Source organism: Antedon mediterranea, chromosome 9, assembly GCF_964355755.1.
Source record: "Antedon mediterranea chromosome 9, ecAntMedi1.1, whole genome shotgun sequence".
Lineage (NCBI taxonomy): Eukaryota > Metazoa > Echinodermata > Crinoidea > Comatulida > Antedonidae > Antedon > Antedon mediterranea.
Window position 1 is genome coordinate 21,937,561 of NC_092678.1, and position 19,196 is coordinate 21,956,756.

The 19,196-nt window shown below is 31.9% G+C and overlaps 2 protein-coding genes across 4 annotated transcripts in view; one reads left to right on the forward strand and one right to left on the reverse strand.

The window, feature by feature from the left end:
* The window catches only part of LOC140058937 (protein phosphatase 1H-like), a 49,617-nt gene that overhangs the window by 6,002 nt on the left and 24,419 nt on the right, over window positions 1–19,196 (reverse strand). The window contains exons 6-9 of one of the 3 annotated variants that reach the window (XM_072104734.1): window positions 15,329–15,500; window positions 14,507–14,658; window positions 4,443–4,501; window positions 3,977–4,084 (exon numbers count right to left, since the gene is read on the reverse strand). In XM_072104734.1, coding sequence (XP_071960835.1) covers window positions 4,477–4,501; window positions 14,507–14,658; window positions 15,329–15,500 — 349 coding nt within the window. In that variant the 3' untranslated portion in view covers window positions 3,977–4,084; window positions 4,443–4,476. Of the gene's footprint in view, window positions 1–3,976; window positions 4,085–4,442; window positions 4,502–11,163; window positions 12,560–14,506; window positions 14,659–15,328; window positions 15,501–19,196 lie in introns of those variants that run through there. The other 2 variants (XM_072104733.1, XM_072104732.1) reach the window with 2 other exon arrangements.
* LOC140058938 (WD repeat-containing protein 82-like) lies at window positions 195–6,371 on the forward strand. Its single transcript, XM_072104735.1, has 8 exons — window positions 195–490; window positions 1,201–1,365; window positions 1,663–1,762; window positions 2,040–2,156; window positions 2,393–2,548; window positions 2,823–2,892; window positions 3,388–3,533; window positions 5,379–6,371. Exons 1-8 carry the CDS (start codon window positions 327–329, stop codon window positions 5,406–5,408), a joined length of 948 nt encoding a protein of 315 aa, XP_071960836.1. The 5' UTR covers window positions 195–326; the 3' UTR covers window positions 5,409–6,371.

Genomic DNA, 19,196 nt, shown 5'->3' on the forward strand with positions numbered 1-19,196 from the left:
GGAACTAGCTTGTATTTTCATTACATACAACACATTGTAATTACGCTTGAAAACCGTACACCTGGAAGCTACATGAGTTTATGCAAATTTTATAAAAAGATACACAGCGCCACCAATAAACGCTAACGTTTTTTTTATATTAACTGTTGTTTGTTGTTGATTGTTTACTCCATAATAATTCCGCCTGGCGCGTGTCGTGTGCTAAGTTTTCCTTTACTCACGTACCTAAATATTCTTACTTGAAATGTTAATTTAAAGTGTTCATAGTAACACAAAATACCATCAATAGAACACGTAAATCACATAGAAGTAATTTTATATCAATTATGAAGCTTTCCGATCAAGTAATTCGGAATTTTCGTGTCGCAAAGCTTTTCAAGGATCAGAACACAGCAAAAATCAACAGTGTTGATTTTTCACATAATGGCGAAACTTTAATATCCAGTAGTGATGATGATTCAATTGTTATTTATGATTGCTTAGAAGGAAAGTACGTGCTAACATACTTAGTAGTTTTTAGTCAAACATTTACAAAAAAGTACATTTTTTTAGTTTTAAAGTGTGTCGGTATTTCATTCGAAAATTCGGGAACGCCATTTTCGGCTTGGGACGAAACGACTATTTATCAGTGATACCGCCTGTGTGTGCGTTAGATTTAAAGATGATTTGGGATGCATAAAAAACAGGGTCAGGTGGCCTAGGTACCCAACCCTTTATGAATTGGTTAAAATTCAAATTAACTAATTTGTTTAACTCTAATTGATAGAATACCCCATTTTCTGCATAATCCATTAATAATTTGGTAAATCAATTTATTCATAAATGTTGCAATAAATACATTTTTTTTAATTTTATCTAAAAAAAGAAAACACATTGATTGCAACTACAGTGTAATTTATGCACAGTAGGTAGCAGGCAATCTAGACTATTATTTATTACAAACAAACAAGGTATCTATTTGATAATTTAACAAAGTGTATTATTGACTTCATCGTCAAATAAATAAGTTCAGCCCGCGTACACTACAAAATAAACATTTTATAAATAACACTAGGCCTACAGCTTTTTTTTTAGCGGGACGCATTGAACTTTTTTATTTTTAAAGATAAATTGACAAATATGTTTATATATTGTGGAAATTAATTCATCCACATACAGTATTCTTAATGATTTTTAAACATTTTTTCTCTTATTTAACAGACCTAAAAAGACATTGTACAGTAAAAAATATGGAGTCGACCTTATTCGTTTTACCCATGCCCAGAACACATGTATTTATAGCTCAAACAAAATTGACGACACGATTCGATACTTGTCTCTACACGACAATAAGTTCATCCGGTATTTTCCAGGACACACACGAAAGTAAGTTCTGTACAGTACAGTGCTTTTCTAAATTTATTATTTTACTTTTTATCTTTATGAGTAAAAACAAATGTCAATAAATAAACATTTTCTTGTGGCAGAATCGATTACGAAACTATATACAGTAGTAGCATAATATTATAATACCGGAAAATATGTTTGCTTAATTTATACTTGAATTTGCATAATTTAACTATGTATAATTTATTTGCATTATTAAATTTTCATAATTTATTAAATATGTATAATTTAATGCATATACATGTAAAAAAAAAATATTGTTTTTAATTCTTGCAGAGTTGTAAGTTTATCAATGTCGCCGATTGATGACAGTTTTCTATCGAGTTCATTCGACAAAACTATACGGTTATGGGACTTGAGGTCACCGAATTGTCAGGTAATAGACATAGAAGTGTTGTTGTCTCAGAAGTGCGTGTTTAAAACTCTGTCTACACTATCAAACTAGTTTGACAAAAAAAAGTGTGATGTGCCCAAATATGGTAGTAATATGACATCATCATGTCCATATGGGCACATTCACATTTTGTTGTCACATAAAATTTGATAGTGTAGACAGAGCTTAAGAAAGCAGATGCAGGACATGAGAATCTTCCTCCTATAATTCCCCCTAAAAATAGTCCCTAAAATGACACAGAATTGTTTACACTTTGCAGGGAATGATGCAGCTTCAAGGGAGACCGGTGGCAGCATTCGATCCCGAAGGATTAATTTTTGCTTGCGGAATAAACTCGGAAATGATAAAATTGTATGACCTTCGTTCATTTGATAAAGTAAGTTTTTGTAATATTACAGATTATGCGCACATTGGGATACATATGAGCAAGCATGGAATGAATTATTGGACATGGTTGAGTGGCTCGTCAATGTGATAAATAAGCTGACCACCAGTATATTTATATTTTACCTGTTTTGCTTATTGGTCTTGTAAAATGTAATGGACAGCGAGTTTAATCTAAATTAAAATCTTTAGTAATTTTTTTTTCTCTTTTATATGTACCTTTTAAAGGGTCCTTTTACGACGTTCCGCTTACAACAAGATCGAGATTGCGACTGGACCGGACTTAAATTCAGCTCGGATGGTAAAATGATCCTAATCTCAACAAATGGACCAGTTATTCGTCTTATTGACGCTTTCTCTGGACATGCGCTACAATCGTACATGGTACAGTAATATTCAATTCAATATTTAACTTCATAAACATTTTCTATAGCATTTTTTTAATAAGAATCTTGGCCCCCACAGGGGTCTGGTTATATCTTTGTACCAGACAAACAAGATAGATAAAATAAACAAAATGATTAAGTGTACGTACAGGTAATTTTTTTCGCCTCTTACCTTCAACACTAATGTTGCCACCTTCAATATTACAATAGTAAGCTGTTTTAATACTTTGAATTGTCACGGTTTATTAAACATTTTTGTGTTTGTTTTGCAGGGTCACATGAATCAAAAAGGCATTTTATTGGAAGCATCGTTCAGCCCGGATGCACAATTTGTTTTGTCAGGTAAATAAATAAACAAAGCATGTATCATGCATGAATTTGTAAAGTTTATATATATTTTGGTATATTGTATTCAACATATAAATAAAAAAAAAAAAAAACTATTGCAGCCCAAAGAGCTGAATTTGCCGAAATACGTACACGTACGTATTCATGAATGAATTGAAATGTAAATAATCCCAAATGATCAGCAAATGCTGGATGGATCACCCTCATTAAATATGGTTAAAATAAAAATAAATATACAGATTGCAGAAATAATAACATTAAATTGACAGCATCAAGGAATTTACAAGAAACACAATGTACAAAAAATGCAGTCAGGTTAAAAAATAATTACTACAGGCTCTGAGTTGAAAAATCATCCTGCACATGATTACAATCATATGATCATGTGCAAAATTACTTGAACCCTAAGATTGTATTGTGAAAATGAAAATAATAAGGTAAAATATGATAAATTTGAAATATATTACCAGATTTGTATTTTCTCTATAGGATCTCAAGACGGAAAAGTCCATATATGGAATGCTGAGAATGGAACAAAGACGGCTGTACTGGAGTCGAAGCATAATGGTGCTCCAGTTCATTGCGTACAGTTTAACCCCAAGTACCTAATGTTGGCAACCTCCTCACAGTCGATGGTAAGGCTTTATGCTTTTGAATATTTTGTAATATATCTTATCAATCTATTTCAATTTTCAACTCAATTTTTTCCACATACGCCACCACAAACATGTACATGGAGGATGTATATTTTAAGATCTATGCAGATCTTGATTGAAAATGTTCATCTGGTTTGTAGGTATAAGTATATTGAAAATATTCTTTTTTTCAAACCAATAATTAGTAAGAACTAACCTTGAATGTTTCGCTGTCCTGATCGGACAGCTTCTTCAGAAATAATGACCAATTATTGGTTTGGAAAAAAGAATATTTTCAACTATGCAGATCTTTAAGCTAATAAGCACTCTTGAAAAATATTAAATATTGACAATAAAAATAAAAGCAAATAAATAAGGCAGTATGCAAATAAATAACAATATATATAAACAAATCAGGCAAAGAACATTAATTCTAAACCGCCCGGTGATATATATATATATATATATATAGGTAACTTTATTCCAAAAAATGTAAGAAAACCACGCACAGTGGATTTACAAAATCTGATACGTTCTTATATGCATGCATCCTACAACAACAAAAAATATAAAATAACGTAAAAATAAAGATTCAAAATAACAAAAGCCACTTATTTCTGTTTAAATTATACTGAAATTTAATTAATTTGAAACGATAAAGATGAGGAAATCTGTGAGAATGAGAAAAATTCGCCCCAACCGAGACTCAAACTCGGACCGCCTGCTTGATATGCAGATTTCCTAACCATTAGACCACAGGGGCTTTCATGGTATTGTTCAAACTCGATTGGATAGCGACTCTTTAACATTCTTGGCATGGTACGGCGGAACAGCACTAGGCCTCAGTTGTACGATATTATATAATTATGTATTATATATAAATTAATAAGCTGGGTGTTATTTACTCACCATATATCGAGATCAGAGACAGTTTAAATGCACTTTAAAGCTGTTCGGGGATGTTTAACCTAAATTTAAATTGGAAATAAATTGTCACAAATATTTTTCATAAAATAAAGTAATTGGTTGAATACTATTTAGTATACCTCTAATACTAAATTACAATAGAACTTCCACGTTTGGGACACCTCTACTAAGGAGACACTGTCAGATCCTGAAGGTGTCCCCTTGTAATACCTCTACTAAGGAGACACTGTCGGATCCTGAAGGTGTCCCCTTGTAATACCTCTACTAAGGAGACACTGTCGGATCCTGAAGGTGTCCCCTTGTAATACCTCTACTAAGGAGACACTGTCAGATCCTGAAGGTGTCCCCTTGTAATACCTCTACTAAGGAGACACTGTCAGATCCTGAAGGTGTCCCCTTGTAATACCTTTACTAAGGAGACACTGTAAGATCCTGAAGGTGTCCCCTTGTAATATCTCTACTAAAGAGACACTGTCAGATCCTGAAGGTGTCCCCTTGTAATACCTCTACTAAGGAGACACTGTCGGATCCTGAAGGTGTCCCCTTGTAATACCTCTACTAAGGAGACACTGTCAGATCCTGAAGGTGTCCCCTTGTAATACCTCTACTAAGGAGACACTGTCGGATCCTGAAGGTGTCCCCTTGTAATACCTCTACTAAGGAGACACTGTCAGATCCTGAAGGTGTCCCCTTGTAATACCTCTACTAAGGAGACACTGTAAGATCCTGAAGGTGTCCCCTTGTACTAATGTTTGTTCAATTTTCGTGCTTATTCTGTATTCCATTCCATTATCAGTTTATTGTACTCTATTTGTATATGTTTTTATTTTGGAATAAACATTTCAATGATTGATTAATAGGGGTTCTACTGTATATTTGAATGTAAAATCACAATCTAATTTTTTTCTTTACTTTTAGTCGTTTTGGCTGCCAAACATTGACGACTGAAGTCCATCAATCTTCTGCAATCAATCTATAAATATGAATGTCGATATATATGTGATACTGTACTAGTTTGATGACAAGAACAACCTGGACAATTCCTTAGTATTAAAAGCTAATTGTAAATGTCAAGTAATGAATTGGACAGTGATATAGACATTGGATTGGATCAATAATGTCTAGCATAGAAAGGTTTGAAACCTCTGTTTCTGAAGACACGTACAAGATACAACAAAGAAATATGCATTAAGAAAATGTGCGTTCACAATTTCAATAGAACAGTTCTGGTTTAAAATGACTGAGCTACAAAAAAATGATGACAAAATTGTAAATTTAAAAGATCAAATTCTATGATGTTTTACCTATTTTTGTACAGTATAAAGCGTGGTTCGCAACAACAAGGACGTAACGCAGCGCAAGTGAATTGACCAATCACAAGCGATGGCTTATTCGCTTGTGATTGCTAACTGCCTATAACTTCGCTTGTCATTGGTTAAAACGCTTGCGTTGCGTTTACGTCCTTGCGTTGCGTTCTAGTGGGGACCAAGCTTAAGGGATTTGAGTATAAAGGGAATTTCCTGGTGTGAATTTGTCGTGTTGTGCAAGTGTTTAATATAGACATCTCCCAAATGATATTTAATGATAGTTTAACACAATATCATGCAAAGCATATATTTCTGTGACTTTCCCATATATGTTTCCCTGATGTATCCTACTTTATGTATGTACCATAAGCACATGTACTTGTCTAAATCTAAAAGTACTAAGTATCAACAGCAGGCATTCTAAAATCTTGGTCCACACTATCAAACTAGTTTAGTGATGAAGTGATGTGCCCAAATATGGTAGTGATATGACATCATCACAGACGGAGCTTAAGGAGATTTTGCATATTTTACATAATGTTAATTGCGTAATTTAAGTACTGTAGTATTAAATCGAACACCACATTTGTATAAAATGGAAATAAATAAATAAAAATGTGTACTTCTCTGACTATTTCTGTCTGTAAAGTTTAAAAAAATGCATCATAGTCCTCAAGACTATTTAGACAAAGGAGACTATATATGTAAGTACTGTATACAATTGGAGTAATCCCTTTCATATAGGGGACACTGTTAGGGCTTAACACAGTGCCCTCTTAATAGGGGTTGGTTGTAGTGTTTAAACTATATATCACCCCCTCATTTCAAGAGAAAGTGTCCGCTCAATAGGTTGTTGAAAAGGAGGGTTCTGCTGTAAAACATGATATCATTGAGTTCCAATGTTATGACAAAAGAACATTAAACAATAAGATACTTGATAATGAATACAAAGATTTAATGCAGCATGTAGTCAAACCGCCATAATGTGTCGTAACAAATATGTCTACAAAACTTGCATCTAGAACACATGTTGTTTGGAAGTTGTTTTGTCAGCAAATGGATGATTGCAATAGATTACATATAGGAACATTATGCTAATGCAATGTGGCACATAAAGACCAAGCAATATAACACCCTTTGGATGGGACGTTGAGCTATTGGATACACAGAATCTTAAAAAAACTTGGTATATTACCGTATATACTCGGATATAATGCCACCCACCTAGAACATGATATTGAGCTGAAGTTAGAGGTGGGACTATACCCGGAGAAACCCTGGTTCATGAAATAAATGATTGGTAAGAAACTGACTGACTAGAATTGGGATTATATTCGAGGATATACAGTATACATAAATACAGTAAAACATCCATTGAAAGGACCACCAGGATAGTGTCCCTTTAATAGGTGTGTACTTAATAGGCATTTCCTTAATAAGTATCCCCTGAAAAGGGTATACCCTGAAAATGAAACTATCACAGCACCGATCAGTCTATAGGCGTGTGCAGATATTTGTATGCCCCATTGCTTTGTAGTTTTGGTGTCACATTGTGGCAGCATAATGTCCCTATCAATGATGATGGAAGTCTTAGAGTGTTTACTGTAGTATATAACTTATGATTTAAATTGTATACAACTACACTACCTAGTTACATTTATAATTTTCTGAGAAATGACCTTTAATGATGGTGTATTTAAATTTCAATACCGTATAATCCCAACCCCTACTTTATGCCTGAATTCACAAACAGGCAAATCCACAGATATAGACCCAGTATTGACGTTTGGTCCGGAGGTAGCCTAGGCCTCTCTCTAGCCAATTCAGATGAGTTTTTACAAGAAATGCTTACCAAACCAGAACCAAGGTTTTCCTGGATATAGTCCCACCCCCAAAAGTCAGTCCAATTTTGGGTTCTAGGGGGGTGGGATTATACCAGAGGATATACAGTATAATTTATAAATATAAAAATAACTAGATTTGAACTCGTCACTACGGACGAGTTAGGTTATCCGCAGCGCAAAAGCCACGTGCACGTCATACGTTAGAATATTGAGCGCAAAAAAAAAAAACGATTATGGCATTGAAAAATGTTAGTGCGCTCTCTATTTTGCGTCGCGTCTAAGAAGTATATACGGTATAACACTATATACTGTATACGTACTACATACAGTGCAGAATAGGTGAAAATAAGTGACCAACGTTATTGACGCATTTGAACATGATGACGTCATCACAATTTTTAAAATGGTAGATCATGCGAAAGATAATTGATTGATCTAGACAATATAAAAAAATTGAGTGAAATGGAATAAGGATAAGTAGAGATGCGCTCTATTAAATTGACGAGCTATGACGAAAGAGAAAAAAATCCTATATTTTATATTCGGGTGGCCATACGATGACGTCACAATGTCCGGTTAGGCATATCAATACATGATTCGAGAAAAACAACTCATCTACTTCCAGAATATGTAATTTTAAAAAAGTTCACCACGTAGTTTAGAATTTATGACTGTTTAAAAAAAGGTCTAATTTTGACGAATTTTTGAACTTTTTCATCAAAAACGCGCGCAAATTGTTAAATTCTACCTGCTCGTATGACGTGATTTTAAGTCGAAATTGATTGAAAATTTGGTAAAATTACTAGAAAAGGCTGAAAAAACAAAAATCAAGCAAAAAAAAGATGTTTTTGCGCTAAGTGCGCACGCGCGCGTAAAAAATTTGCGCACGCGTGGGAATTTTTGAAATGTTCAAAATGACCTGAAACGCGTAGAAAGTTGATTAGAAATTGATTTTACGCATTTTGAAATTTTAAACGCGCGTGCGCGCGTAACTTTCTGTCAAACATGCCATTTTTAATCCATAGAAAGTTTGCCCTTGGTATAACTTAAATTTTCACGAAGTTTCAATAAAAAATGACTTTTGGTTTTCAATATATGATCAATCATTGAAATTCATAAAATCGCGCGTAACTTACGCTGCGCAACTCCAAAATTGTCCAAAAGCTTGGCTGCACATCTACAGCTATAGCTCAATCGTATGACAAAGTTACACAATCTTATGTTAGCCAGAAGATAGAGATGTGCTGCGGACAAAATTCGTGGAAAGAAAGAAGAATAAAGAAAAAAAAAAAAAAAAAAAAAAAAAAAAAAGATCCTGACAATAACAAGGGGTTATCCGCCAAGTGCGGATAACCAATAATTAACAATTAAATATATATTATTAAAAAATTATAGAATATGTTTATGTTTGGTTACCACTAAAGACGCAACACTTTTTCAAATATAATTAAACCCTAAAGTTGATTTTCTGCCAAAATATTATATATACGATTTTTATATTATTTTGATTTTAATAAATTTTGTTTATTTATATTTTGAAACTAAATAAATAAATAATTATACTAATTATTATAAACTAATAACCTATAATTAACATATGTATTGCTAATGTAAATTATATAAAATTAAAGTACAAACTTGAAAAATAATTGGTATTGTAAAAATAATTTGTTAAATTGTCTTAAATATACATTAGTTCATCAATATAGCATTTAAAAAAGGCATAAAAAAAAACAGTGGAGAAATATTTGATTTCTCCCTATTTAAACTAACACAGTTTGATAAGCAACACCACTATAGTACATTTACAGAACATTGACAAAACTTTAATTTCTGTATATTTTATATAGCTCCTATAAAATATTTTACAAACAAATTTACAAATATTTTTCCAAGTAAACATATATTTCATTTAGAAATAACTTATTTTATCCTACAAATATCTTAATATAAGAAACTATGTATTACAACATGGTTTAAAATCTCTATACATTTTATTGGACCCCTACAATGTTGATATAAAGATAAATTCAGTACTTTTATATGCAAGTCTATACCTGTTCACACTATCAAATTGCATTATATATGACGATATATGAGCAGACTTTTACTATGATGACATCATCATATGACGATATATGGACACACCATCACCCTATATGCACTTGAATACACCATGATTTGACCATATATGGACACATAGCATCACCATATATGCATTTGAATACACCATATATGGACACATACCATCACCATATATGCACGTAAATACAGTAAACCATCATTTGACCATATATGGACACACCACAACCATATATGCACTTGAATACACCATATATGGACACATACCATCACCATATATGCACTTGAATACAGTAAACCATCATTTGACCATATATGGACACACCATCACTATATATGCACACAGTATGATACTGTACTTCTGATAGTGTGAACAGAACTTTAAGATAAGTACACAGTATACATTTTTTGGTCATGTGTTGGTACAGTATTTTAGTTTACACAGATTTCAGATAAACAAAAACGAACATGGCTAAAGCAACAGCTACAAAACTCCCCATGGATATGCACTAGTTGCACTGGGCTTACACTGAGATTATACTGGGCTTATTCCAGGATTGCCCTGGACTGTGTAGACATATCAGTATGAACATAATCATGTATGCTCATTTTTATGTTTAAATAATCCAACACTGAATAATAATAATAATATTATTGGATGAGGGACTCATTTGGTCGAAAAGCTATTATATTATGGAATTCGTTATCGGAGGATGTAGTAGCTTCAAGATCAACCAATCAATTTAAGTCCGGTCTTGAACGGGCATGGTCGAACCACCCTCTTAAATTTGCGCCATATTCAAGATAATTATCAAGAGGGGCTTATAGGCATAGCCTAGCCTCGACTCCGGACCCAGCATTGCTGAGCTCCGGAAACAAGTAAACAAGTAATAATAATAATAATAATAATAATAATCAAAAGCCGTATAAGATTATGTTTTTAAATATTATTGGCAATAACATTGCACAATCAAATATTAATTAATTTTTACTGTATTTGAGGTAAAATTGGGAAGGAATTTCAAATTCAAATCTAATCATATTTGGTGAAGTATATACATAATATGAGGTATGTGCCTTAGGAATCAATTTTGACATTTTTATATACTTTTTATAGATTTTTAGTCAACATTATAACAACAATCTTTGTTTTTTTTCCTAAAAAATTCTTTATGTTCAATAAATTTCAAAGTTTGCTTTTCTGTTATCGTTTTATCAATGTAAACATATTTCAGTAACATATTTATTTATTTCATTCCAAACCAAATCGCCACTAACATACAGTGAAGAGCAATGTGTAATTACAGGTATTAAAATACCTATGGCAATAAACCATGTCAATGTGTTCAATTTGTCAAATTCTAAGGCAGAAAATATTTCTAAAATTTGTTCATGTTTGAAAAGATTATTTGTTGATGTATAGCTCAAAATCCAAGAATATCCCCACCCCACCCCCACCCCCACCCCCCAATTTATAAGCTTATCATAGTAGTGACTTTCAACTTGATTAACATGGATATAAATACAGATCTAAATTTAACCGCTTTGAATCTCTAAAGGCCAATTTACACAGGATTTAAACGGTCATGAGGAATAACATAGATTCTATATTTTTATATTATCGCATGGTCATAAAAATATAGAATCTATGTTATTCATTATGACCATTTACACAGAACGCGGAGCGGATAGGCTGATTCCGCTCAGGATAGATACAGATTCTACGTGGGACAAGCTAAACGGTTACCGCTAATCTGTGTAAATTGCCCTCAACTCAACACCCTCTCTCCCACCTAATTTCATGTTCAGTGGATGGGCTTATATTCAAGTAAGTAAATTAATTTTATTGGGGTAGTAACTAATATTAACAGTATAATACACTTCATGCACGTATTAGAAATTGCACAAATACTGTAGTCACTCGTAAAAAACATACATGCACTATATAAAATACATATAGACAATATTCTTTATCATTTCAACAGTAATAATAATAATAAACAATATTTATATAACAGTACATACTAAAAACAATTTTAACTGGAGTACCACAGTACAAACTAATTCTTATTGCTAAAAAACAACCTAGCATACAAGTATATAATATACACATTCAGTTGTTGTATGTATAATGTAAATATTCTTCCAGCTTTGGCGTCGTTTCTGTATTATAAAAATGTCAAACGTCTGATATGAAATTCATTGTAGAAACAGCGTATACTTTAAATTGTTTATGTATATATTAACTTTGGAATAAAAAAAGTGGATTCGGACCCAACACCCATCATAAGAAACATCTCAATTCAGTACGTCTGGATTTTATAAAATGGTTCGATAGGAAATTGTGTTGTGTGTAGTACTAGTAGATCTTATATATATTTGTTGTATATTTTCAAAAAAACAAATGTATTCCCTTGTTTTAAACCCAAAAAATACTTTTTCAAAAGAATCCTTTGTTATTGGTCTCTTTCATGCCTAGGTTACCTGGATAAACCAACAATAGCCTATTCTCCTCAAATTTGAAAAGTAGAAAATTAATCCCTCTGCACAAATGGTATAGTCCACAAACTATACCCCTTTTTTAATACCACCCACCCAAAATAATGAGTGGATTTATTCAAATTCAAAATTCAAATTCATCAACTAAAACTCCCCCCATTAAAATTAAATGAATCTTAAATATTAAACTGCATCATGTGATTCGGTGAGACTGTTTTGAGGCGAGAGCATACTGTGTCGATAAAGTGGTATGACCATCGCTGTGATGTCATCACCAGATGCAAGAGAGTTGCTCTTGGTGCGCCATCCGTTCTCTCGCAGGATTCCTCTTGAGGCCATTACTAGATCTTGCGCTGCAGAGGTGTACCTAAAATAAAAAATAAAATAAGTTCATAATAATATTTTACATACTGTTTAATATAGCTTTATAAACAAAATTAGTTTTAGATCTGTCCAAATTTGATTCACTTTTTGCAAAACTGAACATTACACACTTATTCTAATACTAAACAGTTCTAGTTCAGATAGGCCTATGCTATTGGTAAGTACTACTTACATGGAAAATAACTTGGTTCCTATAATCTTGAAGGCATGCACTTAACATTATTGTGGAAGACTTTACTTTGTTTATGATGATGGAATTAGTGACATGATAAAATCTTTCTTATTTTTTTAACAAATAAAAAATTGTGGCCTTTTATTATGTTTTTAGCCTTTTATACTTTGAATTAATATTAGTGCTTCTCGGGAGATATTTTTGAAATAAATAAAATTAAATCAATTATTAATCAATGTCAGACACCATACAGTAACAATGTTGACAGAAATATCTTCATTGTCATTGGTCAATTTTCTATAAAAAAAGCTGTGACTTTGCTAGACAAGGAATACATTTGAAGTTTGAACCACAATTCAACACCAACATAAACATCTTCGCTTGACGATTGACATGTACGTATGCCTCGCTGCTTCGCGTCCGGCATTGACACATGTTTAGGCGTATATTAGACGTACAGCCCAACCTATAGGAAACATGTTGTATTTCATCTAATAACAGATTTTGTTTCACATGTCAATTAATTTAATTTCGATATGTTTCAAATTTGAATGTCTGGGTCAAGAAACTCACATGTTGTGTGAAAGAACATTTATACAGAAATTGTATCGCAGTTGGAATACCATTTCAGAAGTATCACTTTTCACAAGTTTTCACATTTAATTTCAAGATTTATCAAATATGCTTAGAAAAAATTATCTTAACTTTGTTTTAAGTTAAGTCAGTTTTCAAATAACCTAAACAAAATATTTTATCTATAAGATAAAAAGAACTAGGTTCATCAATAAAGCTTTAGGTTTTCACTAAGCACTTCTAATCTTAACTATCTTGACTTAAGCAAAAAGATTGATAAATATCAGTTATATTGGAAATATTCAAACCATATCTATCAGTACAGTATAATAATATGATCATTTTGTACCTCTGTTTTAAATAATATTTTCACGCTCCCTTCTAAATCCCATCAAACCTACTTTGTAGCCCCTTAAGTTTATATATGGTATGTTGTTGTCAAATAATTTATGACTGTAGTGTAATTCACAAAAACAAAAAAACACTATTGTTCTTGGGTTGATTAAGTACTATGTATCTTAACAGATACATGTATCACACATTTTAATTAGTGTTGACCATGGACCTAAATAAATTAAGACATTGATTAGTCATTGACCATGACGAGGCATAATGGTCATCAGTCCATTAGGGTCAAGAATCCACTACAAGACTGGATTAATCAATACTTAAACACTTAAGGTGCTGACTAGACCTAGTTATTAAGAGGCATCAACATCATAAAGCGAGTACGCTTTAAATAGATTGGCATTGGCATAACATTCACTACAAGACAGTACAACACATTGAGATATTCCAAAGCTCTACACTATCAAACTACTTTGAAAGTGTGATGGCCCAAATATGGTACAGTAGTAATATGCCCAAATATGGTAGTGATATGACATCATCATGTCCATATATAGGCACATCACATTTTGTTGTCACATTTGTTACTTTGATAGCGTAGACAGTGCTTTACTAGTTCCCACTTGCCCAATTAGTAGGAGGGCTTTTCAAACCTTGGGTTGTTGGTGGCGGTGGTAGTTGGGTAGGAAAGGTTGTTCACAACTTGGTACCCCTATCCCTTGCAGCTCATAACAAAGCTTCACTGAGATTGGGGTACATATTAAGCGTCCAAGCCAAAGTGCAACAACATATAATTTGAAAGAGAAATTTTGTTTTGTCCAATTTGCCATACATTACCTATTATGATCATTTCTTGAAAATGATTCCAGAGATTTTGAAACTATTCTCCCAGCATCCTCTATGGTTAATACATCCCATAATCCATCAGACGCCATAATAAGTACATCATTTTCTGTGTGGTCGTAATCACCGAGGTCATAAATATTCACCTGAAATGATACAATAAAACATTCATTTACATGAAAAAACATTCATTTTTTATGTGGAGTCAAATTGTTCTTATGAAATTGTACAATTTATAATCAATTATCCTTTACAATTGAATCCGACACAACCACAGAGGGCAGGGTCCAAATCATTGAATCATTGTACATACTATTATTTTATTATGATTTGATTAATAAATGTATTTGTATTTTTATTTGTTAAAGATGTATTGTGCTCCTGAAAAAATAATTCTTAACAAATTTTTGTTGAATAAATATGTCATTTTAATGCAACATAATATTTATCCACTTTGACCAAAAATTGGATCGAAAAAAATGTATTTACCTGAAATAACTGTAATTTAAAGCAAAAAATGGTCAGACAATGGTTTTTGTTTGAATTTAACCATTTATTTTGTCATTTTATATGTGAAAACATGATTTTTTCGTTTTTTTCCTACGGAAGTGATTACTTTATTAAAAAATACAAAATAACAATACACATCCAAGGTCTGATTTAATTAATCTTCATTTTTCATGTATTTGGGGGACAATACATCTTTAAAGAATAAAGAAAGAATAAATAAATAAATAAATGAATAAAGAAAGTCCACAATTTGATGACAAACTGTAAAAAATGCAAAAATATACAGTAATGATGAAAATACTATACCTCAGGCATTGAAGACAAAAATGGTTTGAGCATAATGTCTGTACCGTGTACTTTCAAATTGTGATCTCCCAGCCCACGGGAAACACCAATGGTGGCCAGCACTCGTGCTTTCTTCCCGTCTCCATATACCAATGGAAATTTTAAATCTTCTTCATCAATGGTTTTATAAGCCCTAAAAAAAATTATGAAAAAAATAAAATTTATGATAAATTTATTATTTTAAAATAAAATTTAATGAAATAAAAAAGTGATGCAAAACCATCATGAAACCATTCAATACAAAATCAAAAGCACCAAAGAGTGACAGGAAATACTTAGTACTTTATAATTAGTTACAAAGAATGTTAAGCCTAAAGAGATAGATTGATTGAGTCATTTTGTTTGTTAAAAGATAGTTTCAGCTCTTTGATCCAAAGCATTTCCTTAATTAAACAATCAAATTATAATTGTAATTAATATCAAGGTGTTTTATTTCAAGTACCATTTCGAGGAAATTTTTAACAGTACTGACAAAAGGGTCCGTAACAGAATAGACAGTTACTGTACAATAAACAGATAACCTATACAATACTCTCACACATCATTATTATAGTATCTAGTGCTTTAAATGACGCAAGTTATACCTCATGGATACGATGATGAAAAGCATGACAATATGGATTATATCTATGCATTCAAATATTGAAAGTTGAAAAAAAAAAGCGATAGAAAAAACAATTTTTATCAGAGTATTGGGAACAAAGATGAAAGTTCAATCGAGATTAATTTTTAAAAGTCAGACACTTTTGACAGTCTTCCGAAACCGAGAGAATAGAGACATACTCCACATGTTCAAAATGTTCGAATTTCTATCAAATTCACAAACAAAAGTTACCGTGTTTACATTTCATCTACAAGTTGTGAGTTCTTTTCCTTTAAGCTCTATGCTCTACACTCTAAACAAAAGTGTGATAGGCCCAAATATGGTAGTGATTTGCCCAAATATGTTATTTATACGACATCATCATGTCTATATATGGGCACATCGCATTTTTTTGTCACATAAAGTTTGATTGTATAGACAGAGCTTAAGAGCCAGAAATGTAGCATTAATCTGAAGGAAGAGTCCATGGTTCTCTTTCCATTTGGGGAAGAATGCTGACTATGGGCTTGTAACTCTTGAATGCTAAACGCTGGTATTTACTGTATGACTCTAAACCACCCTCTCAGAGAGGTCGAAAATATCTGCGATTGTCGTATCAGGGAAGAGTAAAATTCTCCCTGGTCTTAGTAATAAAGTATTATCATTTTCTATTTTATGTATAAACAACATCCTAAAATATTAAGAAACATTTTTATCATTTTATGAAAAAAAATTGTTAATTCCGGACACCTTTGGGTTGGCCATTATATGTTCTTTCAGAAAGTATGGTATTCAGAATGATTTTTAATGGTAAAAATGAATTTGGGGATGTTTGGACTTCAAGAAAAGTCTGGTATTTGGAGAGCTGAGTGTATGATCATGGAATTGGGTTACTTTTGGGAGATGGAGAGTTTATCTCAAGGTACCGTTGTACTTTAGGTTTGTTTTCACATTTTGTAATTGAAATGAGCTTACATTCACATCAAGACCGAACGAGTCAAACTCAACTTTTTAAAAATCAATGACGATGCAACTAATATAAACATTTTGCACAAAACTACGCAATTAACAAACACAGCTTTACAGATGTACTGAAACCCCCAAAACGCTAAATCTCAAAGGTGGATGCTAGCTAATTCTACAAAGATTTTTAATTACGTAACCTCAAAAACAGATGTCATTTGCTGGCAATAGGCCAGTGTATTCACCTTAGCTTAACATATTGACACAAAATCATTCAACTTTCGCTATGACATTTTTAATTAACTTTATGTAAAATTTGCAAAATGAATATATGAATTTTCATCTTTTCTAATATTTTTTTTCATTTTTTGTAACTAAATAAATTATAATTAAAAATTAATTTTGTTCTGAAGATTTTGAATAAAATATAAATAAATAATATTTTTAAAGAAACTAGTCAAGTTCTATAACAATTGTAATTATACAGAATAGTTATGTTTAAACCATGTTTTTTTAAAGAATGAAGAATCGTATGCCATCCAAGCCTCTTGCTCAAATTATTGCGCAAACCAAAAACTTAACTCTACACAACCTGTATTAATTATGAGACCTACCGTAAAGTGTTATATCAACTAATTATTACTATTCTTCAAACAGTAGTAATTAACTGTATCATTAAAACAGTTAAATGGCAATTTATATTGAGAGTACAGCAGTCTTTCAAGTTACAGTAGGAGACGATGTGTGTTCAATATATGGTTTTATGTTAATTTAATTTATTTCCAAGTGTTCTATTCTATAAAATATAAAATATCTGCAGTAATTGAATTCATAATAACATTCATTAATAAACAACATCAGTTTATGATGAGAGCAAAAGAAAGAAGTTGCTTTTCACTGAGGAAGACTTTCAATTCCTGTATAACGTTCTCTGCCTATCAATTTAGACTCATTTCTTGCCCTCACTTTTTCTTTACTGAACCCAAGGGACGATACTTAATGAAATTATATAACAGATTGCTTTGCGTCTATAATTATCTTTACATGTTTGCTCAATAAACACTTCCATCTTTTGAGTTTGGATTTCATTTTGCTGGGATGTGTGTAGATTTTCACGTACTTTTAGTTCAATTCATAATTATAAAACAAAAAACAAATCAGATTATTAATATTTATACGATTAAACTTAACACATATAACAGGGTATATTTGATTTGATATCATGTATAAAGCTCTGTCTATACTATCAAATTTTATGTGACAAAAACATGTGATGTGCCCATATATGGTAGTGATATGGCCAAATATGGTAGTGATATGGCCAAATATGGTAGTGATATGGCCAAATATGTATATAATGTTGTCATTTTGCTGGGATGTGAGTAGATATTCACATACTTTTAGTTCAAATCATAATTATAAAACGAAAAACAAATCTGATTATTTATACGATTAAACTTAACACTTAGCAGGGTATCTTTGATTTGATATACTGATATACTTTATAAAGCTCTGTCTATACTATCAAATTTTATGTGACAAAAACATGTGATGTGCCCATATATGTATATAATGTTGTCATTTTGCTGGGATGTAAGTAGATACTCACATACTTTTAGTTCAATTCATAATTATAAAACAAAAAACAAATCTGATTATTTATACGATTAAATTTAACACTTAGCAGTAAGATTTTGATTTGATGTACCGATGTGCGGTGTAAAGCTCTGTCTACACTATCAAACTTTATGTGACAAAAACATGTGATGTGCCCAAATATGGTAGTGATGCCCAAATATGTGATGTGCCCATACTGTATATGTACATTTATCGTTGTTCTTATTTATTCTATCAAACAATTAATCAATACAAAAGGTAGCCAAGATATAGCCGGAGCTAATCAAGCTTGGTGTGAAACAATAAACTTTAAAACATAATAATGTCATATCACTACCATATTTGGCCATATCACTACCATATTTGGCCATATCACTACCATATTTGGCCATATCACTACCATATTTGGCCATATCACTACCATATTTGGCCATATCACTACCATATTTGGCCATATCACTACCATATTTGGCCATATCACTACCATATTTGGGCACATCACATGTTTTTGTCACATAAAATTTGATAGTATAGACAGAGCTTTATACATGATATCAAATCAAATATACCCTGCTATATGTGTTAAGTTTAATCGTATAAATATTAATAATCAGATTTGTTTTTTGTTTTATAATTATGAATTGAACTAAAAGTACGTGAAAATCT